At 39.9% G+C, this 17,597-nt stretch overlaps 1 protein-coding gene across 2 annotated transcripts; it reads left to right on the forward strand.

The window, feature by feature from the left end:
* Positions 1-52: 52 nt before the first annotated feature.
* Positions 53-17,348, forward strand: LOC122067602. 2 transcript variants are annotated; one of them, XM_042631434.1, is made up of 2 exons: positions 53-574; positions 6,253-6,684. In XM_042631434.1, the coding sequence occupies exons 1-2, from the start codon at positions 292-294 to the stop codon at positions 6,297-6,299; spliced, it is 330 nt and encodes a 109-aa protein (XP_042487368.1). In that variant the 5' UTR covers positions 53-291; the 3' UTR covers positions 6,300-6,684. The 2 variants fall into 2 exon arrangements, with proteins under 2 accessions (XP_042487368.1, XP_042487367.1); XM_042631433.1 differs by lacking the exon at positions 6,253-6,684 and adding an exon at positions 17,230-17,348 and having other exon boundaries at positions 66-574.
* Positions 17,349-17,597: the final 249 nt, after the last annotated feature.

Consider the following 17,597-nt stretch of genomic DNA (forward strand, 5'->3'; position numbering starts at 1 on the left):
TATTTTTCTTAGGATGGAGCTTAATTCACACTTCCGATTTGGGAAGTAGGAAGGAACCCTCGTCGAGTTGCGTAAGTAGGGCCCCCTGGACTCTAAAGAGAACGCTCATTCTTCCGAGCACCGTTTCGGCTAGACTATGCCGCTGACATTTGCTCGATCGAGATTCTGCCCGCATGTTTGGAGCTTCTCTTCCTGCTCTCTGAGATTGCATGTAGACATTGAGTGGATAATATTTTCTTTCTATTAAAACTTGTCCGGGACGGTATTTACACCATTATTCGCTCTCATACCATGGGACGAAGGCAAGCTCGCTTCGGCCTCGGCATCGGCATCGGCATCGTTCTCTGGCTACTGTTGATGTTGTGCGCAGTGGAGATGATCGCCGGGTCTGACAGCGTAAATAATTCCACGTTGGAAGGGCTGTTTTGGACTAGTACAAAAGATGAAGCCATAATGAGGAAATCGGAATTAGAAGAATCGGTGGTGGGAAACGGAAACAATAATAACAACGATGACGAGATCGAGTTCAGCGGCGGCTTCTCTTCGCTCGAAGGCATGTTGCAGTGGGCAATAGGTATGCCTGTCCTCTATTTCTCTCCGATGCCTTCGTCGCCACTCGCTATCATAGCGCTTTTGTTTTTCCCTTTTCCGTATTTTGATTCACTTTCTACGTAAGATGGGCGGTAGTTAGAAGGAAAATAAAAAGACAAAGAACCCCAATAAAATATCTATTCATGTGGCATTCAGATGGTCATTAATATCAGCAAACGTGTTTCACTTTCCTCACTCATCGGCATTAATGGCGGAAGGCAAAGCTGTGAGGAATGTTCTGCATCTTGCGAGAAGCTCGAGTGTGCAGAGGTTGCGTCTCTCATCGGATTGTAAAACTACAATGCTATTCTTATCGGGTGGAGTTTCTGTATTAGACTGGAGATGTGATAGTATATTGGATCACATACAAAATCTCGGAACAACTTTCTCAGAGGTTTCTTTTGTGTACTGAGATCGTTCTATGGTGCAAGGAGCTTATGCTATACTCAAAGCCTCATATTATTCATTGCAGACTCAGGTCCGGCCTTTGTTAATAGAAAAAAGGTTGATAATAGAGTTTTACCGTAGGGTCCAATATGTTACGTACAAAGAGAAGTACAATATTTCCCTTTCTTTGTTCTTCTTCCAGGCATTTTGCATTAAAACAGACGGAGCTAAGGACCTTTCATATTGCAGAAGATTAGAAGAAGAGAGTAAGGAAAAGTGGGAAAGAAAAAAAGAATACTCTAGTGACAGAGCTGCCAATTCTACTATATTGTTATCTTTTCGAAGACTGTGTGAGATTGATGGGTGAACCTTTTGCTGGTTTCGTGGAAGCTGATCCCGGTTCACCTCTCTCTTTCAGACCTCGTTCATACTTTCCAGGTCTGCCCCAGCCAGAGAGGTCAGTTGAAGACCCTTGAGCTCATCTCTTTTGACCAGGGCTCCCTGAGGATGATAAATGTAAGGATTCAACAAAGTGTGAACCAAGACTTGAGAGTCTGACTCAATTCAAATATTTTCGAAGCCTCGAGCCAAGGCAATCCGGAAAGCAGTACGGACAGACCAAGCCCAGAATTCAGCAGTCAAGCTTGTTGCAACTCCAATTCTGGCTGCATAACCTCGAAGCCAGACGCCCTATCTTCCTCGATCCCACTCATGTTCAGATTCACTAACCATTCCCTTTATCTTTTTGCATTGCTTATTCTCCCAAGCCTCCTTATCCATGGCTGAAACAATAAAGCCAGAAATTTAAATTGAAAGTGAAATTAATAGTGGCTGAAACCTAGCAATCTTCAATTGATTTTGACCAAGAAAAACCCCAAAGAAGGGGAGAATCAGAGGGTAAGGGTGAGAGTGTGAGTGGGGATAAATGAGAGAAAAGAGAGGGATCAGAGAGATGGGAAGAATGGCATGAGAGAAGACGTGAATGTGTGAGTTGCAGAGGGTGGGGTAGGGCGGGGCAGGGTGAGAACCGAGAAGGGAGCAAATGGGAGGAGAGAGATTGGGTTCTGTTTAGAAAATAGGCAGTTGGGGTTGCGGAGGTGTGTTACTTCATCTTCGTCAGTCGTCATTGTTGGAGTAGGGGGAGGAAGAAGAGGTGTGCTACTTCGTCGTCATCACTATTGGAGCAGGAGGAAGAAGAAAAGCTGTGTTATTTCGTCGTCGTCACCGTCGGAGTAGGAGGAGGAAGAAGAAGAGACGATGAAGAGGGAGAGAAAGGTGTGGGCCCCACTGTTCTTATCGGTATAAAAACATGACAGTTCGACATAATCTGGAGTCTTTCCCGGTTTCCAATAAAATCGTATATGTTATGTTTGGTTGCAATGGGAATTAAAGGGAAATGATGTAGATTGAACTGTCAAAAGGAGAGTCCGATGCTGGCTCAGTTCTGGTTCAGTTTTATACATCGAACCTGCCTTATATTTCTCCTATTGGATCAGCCAACCTGCTGTTACTGTTCACGTGAACAGTACCTTAGGGTCCAATATTGACAGCTTGCTTGGCAAAGATGCTGTTAGCACTTGTTAGGATGTTAGATTAGTTTCTATTTTTATTTAATTGTTTTATATTGGCAAGCAAGCTTTGTAACTTAGGAATAATTGTTTCATCTATAAGTTAGTACTTTGTTTCCTATTTGGCTAGCTTAGTGGTCAAGTAAGTTAGTGGTTTTTTTAATTTTTTTTAATTTTTATTTTTTATATGTGAGGCAAGGTAATTAGAAGTTATTTCTTAAGTCAATTTAGGAAGTTAGAATCAGTCCATTAGTTTCTTTTTTTTTGTTATTTCGTTGTGTCCAAGTTTGTAAGGCTGTTTAAAGCCCATTGATCATAATGAAAATGAAGGATTGGAGTTTATGAAAATGGAGTGCTTACTCATTACTGAGATGGCTATTACCTTGAGGAGTGAGATACCCAAATTCTGAGGGGTGAGGTGCCCATTCACTAATTCATCTCCCCCTTCTCAACCCCTCCATTGAATACTGTTTTAGTGTTTTCTTTTATTGACTGAATATCCGTCCAGTACCAGGTTGAAGACCACTTGCATGGCTGTTTCATTATTTACTGTTGCTGTTACCTGATTTTCTGGGCAGCAGCGTTACTGCTATAAGTTCTTGATTATTGAGCCATTGGACCTCATCTTTTGAAGGCTTCATCGCATTCATATCAGGGTCCTTCTACTCAAATTTGAAGACTACCCAAGGCCTATAGCTGCTGCTACAGCAGAAGATCCATTAATTCCTTTTTCATTCATTGAGCACAAATTTCCAACCAGCCATCAGTTGAGGCTCATCTTTCGAGGGCTTGTTGACCCATCTAGAACCTCTATCTACTCCAAGTTTCAGCTCCATCTAAGCTACAATTTGTGAGATCTCATATTTCTCCCTATTCAGCCAGATTTTTCAGATTCTGCCTGGGATTGAGATCACTTGTGATTCTCGTTCTACATTAGGGAAAGGGAAGTGAACTTTTCATACTTCAAAAAGAAATGTGTGTTATCATGGCCCATGTGACTATCACATTAACTTCAAATCATTCCATATTTAGTTATAAATTTTTACTTCACTTTGCATCCAAAACCCTTTGCTATAATATGTAAAATAAAAATAAAAATTACATGTAAAATGTATCATTACTAAATAAGATTAAAAAAATTAAGTAGTTTACACAATCACATTGGATCACATGGGGTAATGATTACATACATTTCTTTTTAAGTACGAAAATTTCACTTCCCTTACCTTCAAATTCCCTTTGCAACCAAATGGAGCCATAGTAGTTGCTATAGTGTTTGCCACTTTTTTAAACACTTAAAATCTGTCCTTTGAAGCTTTTATAATGCTCGACACCATCACTGAAGTGGTCAGTATTATCAAAAACCTTTCGATAACTTGTATTGAGATCAATAAACTCTATTTGGAGATCATAAAGTCCCGTGCAGATTTCATGAAGCTTTTTATGGCTGCCTGATGTAGATAAGTCAGTTAATGGGTTTATTTATTTGCAAATAAGCCTTAGGTTGGGTTATGTATGTGTTGGGCCTTTGTTCCCATGTGTTTTCTTTGTAATGGGCCACTTTAATGGGCCTAAAATATGGGTAGAAAGTAGGAAGATTTAATTCACTTGTTTAGTTAGAGTGAGCTGGTAGTAGTTTGGTTTATTAATATGTCTTTTACTTTATCATATTTGTTTTGAGATAGGATAAGGGTTTTCGTTTCAGTTTTAGAGTCTAAGAAGGAGTTTTATTATTTTCTTTTAAATACTTGCATAAACTCAATGTTTAGGACAGATTTGAAGAATGATGAATTGAGTTAATGTTTGAGAGCCTCAGGGCTATGAGTGATTCTTCCCCTCCCCTTTCTTTATACGATTTCTCTCCCTCCCTGGTTGGATTTATGCAATATCTGATTGTGTGATCCCTTCCTTTCCCTTCTCAACCCTCTATCGAATTCTTTTTCTTTTCTTTATACTCTTATTTTTTTGTTTTATTCATTCTTTCTGTCCTTGAATTTGGTTTATATTGAATTTAGTAAAGATCCTGCCTGAGATTGGATCACTTGTGATTCAATCTCTTGGTTTATATTGAATTTAGTAAAGATCCTGCCTGAGATTGGATCACTTGTGATTCAATCTCTGTTACGGTCTTAGAAGAACTCAACCCCATAAACCGACTTACAAGGTGAGGGGACCCAACACCATATCAACCCACATCAATTCCCATAGGAAATCGATATGGGATCAACCCCCATAAACTGATATGGGATCGAACATACCACCACGCTTCAGAACTCGACGTCCATGGCGGTTCACTCCGGATCAGGTAGCCATTTTTAAGTGGCTTTCACTCTGCTCCAAGGTTTCTTCTTGACGGCAGGTAGCCCTTTCCTAGCGGCTCTCAATCTGACACCAGGTTGCCCCTTCTGCGAGGGGGTTCGGCCGAGGATCGGCTGTTCTGATACCACTGTTACGGTCCTAGAAGAACTCAATCCCATAAATCGGCTTACAAGGTAAGGGGACCCAAGACCATATCAGCCCACATTAATTCCCATAGGAAACCAATGTGGGATCAACCCCCATAAGCTGATATGAGATCGTAACATACCACCATGCTTCCAAATCCGACGTCCACGGTAACCCACTCCGGATCAGGTAGCCCTTTCTAAGCGGCTTTCACTCTGCTCTAAGGTTTCTGCCTGATGGCAAGTGGCCCCTTCTGCGCGCAGGTTGGGCCGAGGATCAGCTGTTTTATTCATTTTTTCTGTCATTGAATTTGGTTTATATTGGATTTAGTAAAGATCCTGCCTGGGATTGGATCACTTGTGATTCGATCTTACATCATTGCCAAAGTCATGTTTTATCCCACAATGAAAGGCGTCTAGGATGATCTCAAAGAGAGTCTCTCAAGACAAAAACATTTCCTGGTATTTGATTTCTATGAGTAGCTTTTCTCATTCAGGTAAAATGGGAAATTTGTTGGTGACTACTATAGTTCTCTAAAGGACGTGTGGGAGGAACTCAACATGTATCAACATCTATCTATTGATATTGAAGTCTTGTAGTCTCAACGTGTTGAATTCTTAGTTGCTAAATTTTTGTTGGTTTAGACTCTAATCTTCGACCCATCAAAAGCTAGACAATACATTGGGGATCAAGCCATTTGTCAATGTACACACTACACACTGTGGGGAGATGAATCGTATTGTTGATACATTGGGCAAAACATGGTAAGCCAGAGTGGCCTCAACAACTTTCTGCTAGCACAGTCACTTCTGTTTAGAGTTGTACATTATTTTCGCCTTCTGATGCCAATCTTGGTTCCATATTTGAGGTATTCAGCATGTCTCTCCATTACGAGATGTTAAAACAGTTACGCGAACATGTTAAAAAAATTGAGAATGCTCACTTAGGTACTGGTGCATTTCTTGCCTCTTCATCCTCCACACCTTGGGTCGTTGACTCTAGGTCCACCTTTCATTTAATTGGTAAGTCTCATGTCTTTTCTTCCTTTAAGAAAATAATCACACTTCCAGAGTCATACTTGTTGATGGCTCCTCTACTTAGGTGTCCGTTTCTGGTTGGGTCTCTTTACTTTTTTTTCCTCTATTGAAATATGTTTTTCATGTTCCTATGCGTCCATTAAATCTTCTTTCTTATTTCTGTTAGCCAATTGCCTAAATAATTAGACTGCTCAATCACTTTCTATTATTCTTGTGTTTTTTAGGATCTCTAGACAAAGAAGATGATTGGTGGAGGGTGTTAGTAGGATGATGATGCAGATCAATGCTTGAAGAAGAGGACAAAAATAAGTCAGAAAATACTGTTCACATGAACAGTAATTTGTGTCCATATCTCCTATTTTGGTTTCCTATTTAGTTTAGTTTAATGTAGTTAGTTTCTATTTTATTTCTTTCTTAGTGAGCAAGTTAGTACTTAGTTACTAAATTCAGTTGGTTTCTAATTTGGTTTCTTTCTAAACTGTAAGCAATGCGTTCTCTTATATAAATGGAGCTTATGTAACAATGAGAATTAATGAATGAATGAATTTTACAGCCATTGCTGCTCTTTATTCTTGCGATAGGATGTTCAACAATTGAAATAACTGTGGGTGAGAAAGCCAGGCTGAGATAGCCATTCCCCTACCCCCCTTCTTCTACATTCATTTCTATACTTATTTTCTCTACTTTTTGCTCTTATTCTACTATTATTATTCAATATTGTTGTGAGAGCAAAGCCCCAACCTTTGTTGAACAAGCATCACGCAACCAAGCTACCGAATCCAGTTACAAGGCTTTCTCGGGAAGAATGTTCGAGTGCGTATCTCCCAAACCAAGTCTCTGATCGCTGCAGGATTTTGAGTGTTTGTTGAGGACCTTATGAGGACCACTTGACCTAAATTTGAGCATCATTCGACGCTTCCAACTCTAGTGCTTGAAGAATCACAAAAAAGTTTCATTTTTCTTGCAAGTAGCAGATCTCTCAATCCAGTCGACTTCGCTCAATTTTTTATGGTTTGTTTCCTCATATAGGATTTTTATTCAATCCAAAATTCAGCTCCATCTGAATTGTCAGGACAAGTATAAAAAAGGTAGATCAATCACCTGACCGATCTCTGTATTGCCCCTCATCTACTAGATCACCTTCCTTGCTTGCATAGTGAGAGTATCAGTCACCTTGCCTCCCAACATACCAGTCTTAGAAAGAAAATCTAGCACATATTTCCTCTGAGACAAGTACATCCACGTGAGAGGACTAGCAACTTCAATGCCCAGAAAGTAGCGAAGTTGTCTCAGATCCTTAATCTCAAATTCCTTGCCCATATATAACTTGAGGCAAGAAATTTCTTCAATGTCATCACATGTGACGATGATGTCATCAACATACACAATCAAGACTGCAATCTTTCCACCTGAGTGTTTGATGAACAATGTGTGGTCAACATTGCTTTGAGCCTTTGAGAATAGCCTGCAATAACCATAACCTTGTGACGCCTGAACCAAACATGTGGTGACTGTTTTAGCCTATAAAAAGCGCGCTTCAATTTATGCACCTTTCCCTGAGTTTCAAAGCACACAAAACTAAGGGGATGTCCATATACATCTCCTTAGGTTCCCTATGAAGGAATGCATTCTTCACATATAGTTGTTGACGATCCCAGTTTAGGTTCACAAAAATCACAAATAGTGTTCATCTTGGCCACCGGTGCAAACGTCTCATTGTAGTTAATCCCATATGTCTAGGTGAAGCACTTGGGACCAGTCCTGGCTTTATAACGTTCTACTATACGATCAACCTTTTGTTGACCTGTGAATACCCACTTGCAACCAACTGTCTTCTTCTGTGAAGGAGGACAAACCAGATCCCATGTGTCATTTTTCTTCAATGCTTGCATCTCCTCAACTATAGCTGCCTGCCGTTGTGGTTTTGCAGTAGTTTCCTACTAGGTCTTGGCAATAGAGACAAAAGATAGAGGGGACACAAAACTATAGTAGGTTGGGGAATGAAAGTCATAAGAACCATTTTTAGCAATAGGATGTAAAGTACATGATCGGGTACCTTTGCGGACAGCAATAGGTAACTCAAGATTAAGGTTAACATTAGAAAAAAGGAAGAGATTTACCAGCGTATGAGGGAACTGGATCAAGATCAAGAGGTGACAATTGACTTGGTAGAGTAACGGTGGTCTGGTTTTGATTCTTGCGAACATAAACATACATCTTTGGTTCTGGCCAAACAACATCAGTCTCCCCCTGAACTGGACCATTTGAAGAACTCTGCTTCTGAATAGGAACATCCGCTAAAGCAGATGGAGTTGGAGGTGGCCTAGTTGCAAAGTCAGGAGGCAACACATCTTCAATTGTGGAAGAACTCCCCCTGAAGAGGTGGCGCGGAGTAGTAGTATGTTGACTCTTTGAAGATAACATATTTACATCCCTTGTGACAAACCAATGCTGGGATGGAGGATGGTAGCACCGATTTCTCTTTTGAGTAGCCGAGTATCCTAGGAAAATGCACTGAAGGCCTCGATGGTCAAACTTTCCATGGGGATGATGAACCTGAGTATACAAACACACCTAATACCTTGGCCGGGATAGGGAAAGTTGTAGAGCCTTGGAGAAGGTCCAAAGGAGAATGAAAGCCTAGGGCCCGGGAAGGCATTTGAGATTGATCGAAAAGGCTTTTGTGAGAACCGTGCCATTCCAATAGTGGGGAAAGGGTTGTTCAGGTAAATTCAAGTTGATGATTTCCGTTCGTCCTGACCGTGGAGCTCATCAGACACATTCTGGTTTGGCTTCTTCATCCGAGTTGTCCTTTGGTATAGGCGTTTGGGTCATCCTCATGTTGGCACTTTGATTTGAGTTTTCCATATTTATTTCACTGTTGTAATTCCAAAGAATTTTTTTTTTGTGATGCTTGCATATTAGCAAAGCAAACTCGTTCTGTTTATTCAAATTTAAATAAAGGAAATTTACAACGCCACCCCCTAGAGAATGCCACTATTAGAGAGACACCCCCTGCATAATACCAAATTATGCTCGCACCCCTACTGTCAGTCTCTGTTAAGTGAGGCTTTGAAATGACGATTTTACCCTGTTGACTAGAACATATAACCCCATCCTATTTTACAGTAACTTCTTAGTACCCCTCACCTTCACCGTGGGTTTGAGAGGAGCAAAACCCTTCTCCCCTTCTCTATCTCCGCACTCACCCTTCTCCATCCTTGTGCACACTTCCACCATTCTCCGAGAACTGTGCAATCGCCGCCGAGCGTGCTCCATCCTAGGTGCTTTTATCTGAAGTTCACAGATGTCAAAGCTTCAGAATAAATTGATCTCATCACCTTCCATCTCTCATTATCGGCCTAATTGTTTGGAGGGATGAGGAAGAAGAGAAAGGCAAGAATTCGGGTAAGAGAGCAAAAGAAACATAGATGAGAAACACAAGCGATTCCATTGCATGTGGAGTTACGCCTGACAGATCCATCACTGCCTTTAAGCTTCTATATATAAATTGAAAGTAGAGAGTAAAAGAAACATAGATGAGAACATAAGCGATTCCATTTTCCAACTGGGAAAAACAGAAAGTAAAGCGAATAAACTTTGCAAATGCAAAAGTTTTCCTGCCTTCGAAGTTTCAGAACACACACTCTCTCTCTGTTCTATTGCTAAATGTGTAGGAAAATCATTCTCTTTCTTCTTCGGTATCGGCAAATTGATCTCTTTTCTGAGAATTTCCAACCACAAACCTTATAATCTCGAATTTATCTTTGGCTTTTCTCTGGTGCTATCTAACCTGGGGAAATCGATGGGTTGAAAGGGAAGCTAGAGAAGAAGCAGAGACCTATCTTGATTTGGGATTAAGGAGGTCTTTTTCGATTTGGGGTTAAGGGGTTAAGAGATGGTATATTAGGTACTTCACTTTTTAGAAGGGTATTTTGGTATTTAAAAAAAAATATACCAGCTAATATCAACATTTAAGGTGTATTCCGTAACAGAGACGGACGGTAGGGGGTGAGCATAATTTGGTATTATGTAGGGGGTGTCTCTCTCATAGTGGCATTCTCTAGGGGTACGCTGTAAATTTCCCTTTAAATAATAGAAGTGCAAAACCTTTTTTGTTAATTCATTTTGATGTCTGGGGCCCTGCCCATTGTGCTTCTATTTCTGGTTATTGGTGGGTTGCCACCTTTATTGATTGTCATTCGCGGGTTACTTGAATTTATTTGATGCACCACAAGAGTGAAGTCTTCCACTATTTTCAACTGTTTTATAGCATGATCCACACCCAATTTAACTCCACTATCAAAATCCTACGCAATGACAATAGCAAGGAATATATGGATAGTTTGTTTTAGACCTTTCTTGTTAACGAGGGAATTCTTCATCAGAATAGTTGTGTTGATACTCCAACCTAGAATTGTGTTGCCGAACATAAGAAACATCATTTGTTAGAGGTGGTATGCTCACTTTTATTTGAGATGCATGTCCCTCCTCAGTATTGGAGTGAAGTCGTCCTGATTGCTACTTTTCATTTAAAGTTTTAAACTGGATGCGAACTTGAGTTCTTGACTTTCATAATCCTCTTGAAGCTCTTCAAGGCTCAATTACCTTTATTATTACACCAAAGGTTTTCAACTATCTGTTTTGTACTAATTCACCATCACCACGTTTAGTTAGATCCGTGGGGGCTCAATTGTGTCTTCATTGGCTATTATGCTACACAAGAAGGCTACAAGTGCTATCATCCTCTATTTCGTCGTGTGCTTGTCTTCATGCATGTGGTGTGTCATGAGTCTGCTGTCTATTTCTCTCTGGCACCTCTTCTAGAGGGAGTCTCTCAATTTGGTGAAGATGTGACTTCGCTTGTTGCTTCTCTACCATCAGTTCCTTTGGTTTGGGGGGAGACGCAAGACACTAGTCAGCCACCTGTGAGTGTATGTTTGTTGGAATTATGAGCAGCAAATAACCAGCACAACAGCTCCACCAACTCTACCCAGTCAACTGCCACCTCCTGATCCAATTCCTACTCCATCTAGTAATCTCTTCCCTGAGTTCCCTATTATTTTTGATCCATCTCTTGACTTACCTATTGCTATCTGTAAGGGATTGAGCTTGTACCCACCATCTCATTGCTTAGGTGGTCTCGTATGACTCTTTCCCGATCATATCATGCATTTGTGTCTTCTTTGTCTTTCGTCTCTTCCTTAGAATTGGTAGGAGGCTCTTACACACCCACGGTGGAAGGCAACCATAGTCGAGGAGATGCATGCTCTAAACAAAAATGGTACTTGGGATTTGGTGTGTCTTCCTCCACACAAGAGGGCGGTGAGATGTAAATGGGTATTTGTTGTGAAGCAAAATATGGATGGCACTGTGGATCGGTACAAGGCTAGGCTGGTCAATGGGGGATTTACTCAGACCTATGGCCTTAATTATTAGGAGATGTTTGCCTTTGTTGCGAAGATGAATAGTATTCATGTGATCCTTTCATGTTTAGTGAACCAAGGATGGGAACTTGACGTGAAAATTGCATTTCTTTATAGAAAGCTTGAAGAAGTGTATATGGATGTGCCTCCTGGATTTTCTTGTCCTAAAACTGCAGGGAAAGCTTGTAAACTCAAGTGTGCTTTATATGGGTTAAAGCAATATCCTTGTGCTTGGTTTGGGAGAATCTATAAAGCTATGGTTTCAATAGGCTAGACTAAAAGTCATGCTGATCACACATTATTCATCAAACGTTCTGGTTCCAAGATTGCCATTCCTCATTGTCTATGTGGATGACATTGTTGTCACTAGCAATGACACTGGGGAAATCACTCATCTTAAAACTTACCTGGGCCAAGAATTTGAAATCAAAGACCTTGGCAAGCTGCACTGCTTCCTTAGCATTGAAGTTGCTCGCTCCACCAAGGTTATTTTCCTATCTTCACGGAAATGTACTCTTGACTTGTTATCTGAGATAGGGATGCTTGGCTGCAAATAGGTAGACACTCCACTAGAAGCCAATGCTCAGCTTTCTAGCAAATATGGTAATCTTGTGGACAAAGGACAATATCAATGGTTAGTTGGGAAGTTGATCTATCTATCTCATACTCATCCAGACATTGCCTATGTAGTTAGTCTAGTTAGTCAATACGTGCATGGTCCTAACTCCACACACTTATAAGCTGTGTATCGTATCTTATGGTATCTGAAATCTGCCTTAGGGAAAAGGGTACTTTTTTCTTCTCATGGTCACCTGCGAGTTGAGGCCTTTACAGATACTGAATAGGCTAGTTCTCCTGATATCGAGGCTTACGACTGTTTATGGCACATTTGTGGGTGGGAATTTAGTCACATGGAAGAGTAAGAAGCAAGCTATTGTTGCTCGATCTGGTGCTGAAGCTGAATTCTGGGCATGTCTCATGGCATTTGTGAGTTGATGTGGCTCGAGAGTCTATTTAAAGATCTAGACCTCCTTGTTCCCTTTCCAACGATGCTCTACTATGATATTAAGGCCACCATCAGCATTGCATACTGTAAATAAAAGAGATAAAAATAGAGAGAGTCCTGCGATTTGAGCAAGGAAGTCCAATCAGTTAGCTTGGGGCTGCCCATCTCCATTCATTAAATAAATCAGCCATTACAAGTCCTACTAGGAATAGGACAAACCAAAACAGAATAGGAAACTAATACTAGATGCAAACTCTAATAGAAATCAGTCCTAATAGGACTAGGACAGTCCTAATGGGACTAGGAAAACCCCTCTGACAGGATACTTCTAACACTCCCCCTCAAGTTGGAGCATAGATGCTAATCATGCCCATCTTGTTACAAATATAATCCACTCTACTATTCCCCAAAGACTTGATAAAAACATTTGCAAGTTGCTCTCCTGTGCAAACATGACTTGTAGAAATAACTACTTACTGTAGCTTTTCTCGAATAAATTGGCAGTCAACCTCAATATGTTTTTGTCCTTTGATGGAACATTGGATTTGATATAATAGGGATTGCAGCTTGGTTATCACCAAGGTTCGAAATCTAGTTTCGTTTCGATGTTTGGTTTTGAAACCACCGAAATACCGAAATTTCGGAGAGATCTTGGCGAGTTGGGTGATTTTTTTTTTTACTTGGTTGCCTATTTTAGTGGTCAAACGGCTACATTATGACTTAGAACTTGGTGGGGAGCTTGTTTTAAGGCTAATAAACATGCTTAGAACTTATATTTGCAATTATTAGAAAATGATTGTTTTAGAGCTGCACCCTTGTTTGGCAGCAATTGTCGAACTGTTCTGGAAATTATGAAAATTGCTAGAACAAGATATAATACGATAGAGTCATAGATCAGCCAATGGTGAGTAACATATATATAAAATTGAGTTCCATCAAAACTATATTAACTTTAAAAAAATACTTTTTATGTTGATGGAAAATGTATTTTTTAAACTAGAAAAATAAAAAAATATTTATGAACAAAAAAAAAAAATCAATTCCGTGAGGTCATAGATCAGCCTCTAGTGTCTAACATAGAAAAAATCTAGCCTTATTCAACATGTATTTATGTTACTATTTCAGAAAAAATGGTTTTGGGGAAAGTGGTTTACCTTTCCAAAGCTTGAAATGTGTAGATCTTCAACTTGGAGTAATCTTCAAGGCAATAAATGTGATGATGTTGCAAATTAGTTGACAATGGAGTGATTTTGTGTCTAAATGCAAGGAGGAGCCGAAATTTTGACTCCCTCTCACGAGATTGGGTATTTATAAGCTTGGTTGGTACATTTCAGTATCTCGCTGAAATGGTATCGAAATTTTGGCCGAGGTACCGAAATTTCGACCGAGATGATTACTTTTTTGTATTTCATAGGACATCTTGACCCGGTAAAAAACGAGTTCTTGGCAAGATTTTGAACCATGGTTATCACACCGTTACTGCATGGACGGAGTACACTCAAACCCAAGTTCAGTCAATAGCTGCTTCACCCACATCAAGTCACAAGTGACATAAGCCAGGGTTATCACACCATAACTGCTTGGATGAAGTACACTCAAACCCAAGTTCTGTCAACAGATTCTTCACCCACATCAACTCACAAGTGACATGAGCCATGGCACGATACTCAGACTTTCTGCTAGATCTAGCCACAATAGCTTGCTTCTTGCTCTTCCATGACACAACATTACCACCTACAAATGTATAGTACTTAGTAGTTGATCTCTTATCAACAGGAGATCTAGCCAATGAGCATCACATAAACCCTCAATATGACGAGTATAATATACCACAACCTGGAGCTTTTTTGATATATCTCAGACTAGAATAACGGCATCCCAGTAAGATGCTATGGAGACAAAAGAAACTGACTTACGACACTGACAGGGAAGGCAATGCTAGGCCTAGTCACTGTCAAATAATTAAGCTTCCGTACTAATCTTCGATATTTCTTAAGATCATCTAATAAATCATTACTCTCAACTGTGGGTTTCACATTTGGATCCATAGGAGTATCCACAGGCTTGGACCCTAACATTCGAGTCTCTATCAGCAAATCCAGAACATATTTCCTCTTTAATAATAGAAGGATTTGGCAGAAATATGTAGAATTGTCCCTCCTAAAAAGATTATTCCGGAATAAATGGGCAATAGTTAGGAGAGGTGTGCCAGCGGCGAGCAGAAGCAAGGTTATTAGATACCGAAGGAAACCCCGGCCAGAACCACACATGCAAGTTTCCCTGCATGTGGCTCGTCCGTGATAACTTCTTCGGATTTGCGTGAATTAGCGGACCGATCACTAAGTGGGGATGCTCCCTCCAGCATGAGCGAACCTTTTCGGAACAAGCAAGTCCTTCCGCCCTAGCTGATCTACGACCACTCTCTCCCGGTGGTCGAGCTGATTTACAATCAACCTGCTTTGAGAGAGGGAAAATACCTTTTCTTGACTGAGCAATTTCAATACCCAAGAAATACTTCAACTGTCCTAGATCCTTGGTCTGAAATTTCTGCTATAGATGTGTTTTCAGACTTTGGATCCCTTCAGTGTCATCCTCAGTGATGACAAAATTATCAACATAAACAACCAAAAATATCCTTTCTATGCCAGACTTCCGATAGAACACTAAATGATCACTGTCACACAACTCACACTTGGTCAGTCCGAACTCACGAACCACACCAGTGAACCTGCCAAACCATGCCCGAGGAGACTGCTCAAACCATATAAAGATTTCTTCAATTTGCACACCATTCCAGACTCCCCCTGAGCAACAAACCTCGGTTTTTGCTCATATAGACCTCTTTATGTAAATCATCATGAAGAAAAACATTCTTCACATCGAGTGATACAATACAACGGCCAATGAGAAAAAGCAACAAGAGATATTAGAACACGACCAGAAGTCAACTTGGCCACAGGAGAAAAAGTGTCTAGATAATCAACCCCATACACTTGTGCATAGCCCTTGGCCACTGATCGAGCCTTTAACTGAGCAAGAGAACCATCGGGGTTTACCTTAACAACATAAACCCATCGACAACCAATAGCGGATTTACCCTGAGGTAACGGTACGAAATCCCAAGTATGATTTGCATCCAATGCCAGTAACTCCTCTGCCATAGCTGTCCTCCAGTTAGGACTAGATATGGAAACTACTATTAGAACTCAGTCCTAATAGGGCTAGGACAGTTCTAATGGGACTAGGAAAACCCCAAGGGAGGAGTCTGCAACTTGCGCAGGATTCAATCGCAGACTCCTCCTCTCTCATGAGATACTTCTAGCACACAATCTGGTTCAGCATATGATTGTACAAAAAAATGTGGTGATTGATCGCCATTTTATTGAAGAGAAGTTGGAATAAGTGCTGATCTGCATTCCTTTTGTCCAGTCTGGAGAGTAGTTAGCTGATTTCTATCCTAAAGGGTTAGTAAACTTATTCATCCAATTCTGTCTAAGTTGGGCATGTGTGATATCTATGCACCAACTTGAGGGGGTTTGTTGTAATAAATATAGGTATAAGGGTGTTTCTGTTCTATGAGGGCATACTTGTAACTTGTATCTATTTCACTTATTATAAATAAAGAGGGCTGTCAGAGTAGACAAACCAATTCATTCCCCATAATCAAACAGGTTCTACCTAATCGTGGAGTCAACTGGTCCTTTCTGATTATCAAAATGTCCATGACATCGATTTTGCAGTCAAAATTAAACTGATCACGTAGGTTTCTTGATATAATGCATGCCATTCTTTTTGAAAATGATCAAAATGCATGTCATAAAGAATCTAATCAAAATCATGAAGGTCCTCTGAATATGTTTTGATAGGCTAGCTCTAATTATAGGGTCTATTACTCTGTTATTTAAATGAGCAAAATGGCACTGAGCCTTTGTGATAGAATATAGATTAATTAACCGAAAGAAAAAAAAAAAAAAAGAGATCTAATTTTGGTCATATTAGTTTACTATGGTTGCTTGGCTAGTCAAAGGTTAAATTACCAAGAAACCCTTAGTATGTCGATGTGTGAAGTGTAATAAATGTCTAATATGGTCCATTTGGATTGTGGGTCAACCTCTAAATTTGTGAGTCCACAATTAAGTTACGTAAAACTTCATACAGGCAGTGATATCAGAACTCATCGGTGTTATTTAATGAGAATAGTAACTTGGCCCAACGGTTATGTTGCACTATTGCAACATGTTGGTCACAGGTTCAGACCTTGGAAACGGCCTCTCTTGTGGAATTTGCCCCTCCCAGACCTTGCAATAGCGGGAGCCTCGTGCACTGGGTTGCTTTTTTTTTTTATAGTAAATTTCAATGTATATTGTGTTATAATACTTTGACATTCTGATGGATATGTATTGGGATATCAAGGATGTTCATACATTGTCCTAAATACATCCTTGGCAGTATTTTATGAATGAGTACTGGAGAAGTGTCTTTGTGTATTGTATGGGAGAAAGAATTGTGCAGAATATTTTTCTTATGCTCTTTGCTGGGGTTTGTGCATGGAGTTTAGCGAGATTTTATTGTTGAGGTCCATTTTTCTGTAGAGTGCCTGCTTTTTTTTTTTTTGTATTTAATTCTGTTCATTTAATTCATTTGAAACTGAAGGGTATATGATATCAATTTTATTCTCATTGGAAGCCCCTCCTTTTTATTAAGACCATCAACATTGAAAAACCATGTCTTCTTCTTCTTCTTCTTTTTTTTTTTTTTAATGAACTCAGGCTATTCTGATACTGCCAAATTGAAGGAAGCAGCACAAGATGTTCAACGCCTATCTCTTGATGAGTTAAAGAGGCATCAATTGGAAATAAAGGTTTTAATTTAATTCTTATCCTTTATGATATGAAGTTAATAAATTTTTTTTGTTACAAGTTGCAAGTTCTGAGTTCTGTTTTTGGATCTTGTAATTTTAGTGTTGCTAACAGCAAGAATAGGCCTGTGATGCTTGGATGGTTGAGAGACCCAGCCAAGCCTTTTATTTATAATAAAATAAGAGAGGGGAAGATTATAAATATGCCCTTTTCATAGTCGACTCTAATTGATCTACCCAAGTATGCCCTTGCGGCATACCAATTACATTATTCAACAC

Source organism: Macadamia integrifolia, unplaced genomic scaffold (genome assembly GCF_013358625.1).
Source record: "Macadamia integrifolia cultivar HAES 741 unplaced genomic scaffold, SCU_Mint_v3 scaffold2998, whole genome shotgun sequence".
Classification (NCBI taxonomy): domain Eukaryota; kingdom Viridiplantae; phylum Streptophyta; class Magnoliopsida; order Proteales; family Proteaceae; genus Macadamia; species Macadamia integrifolia.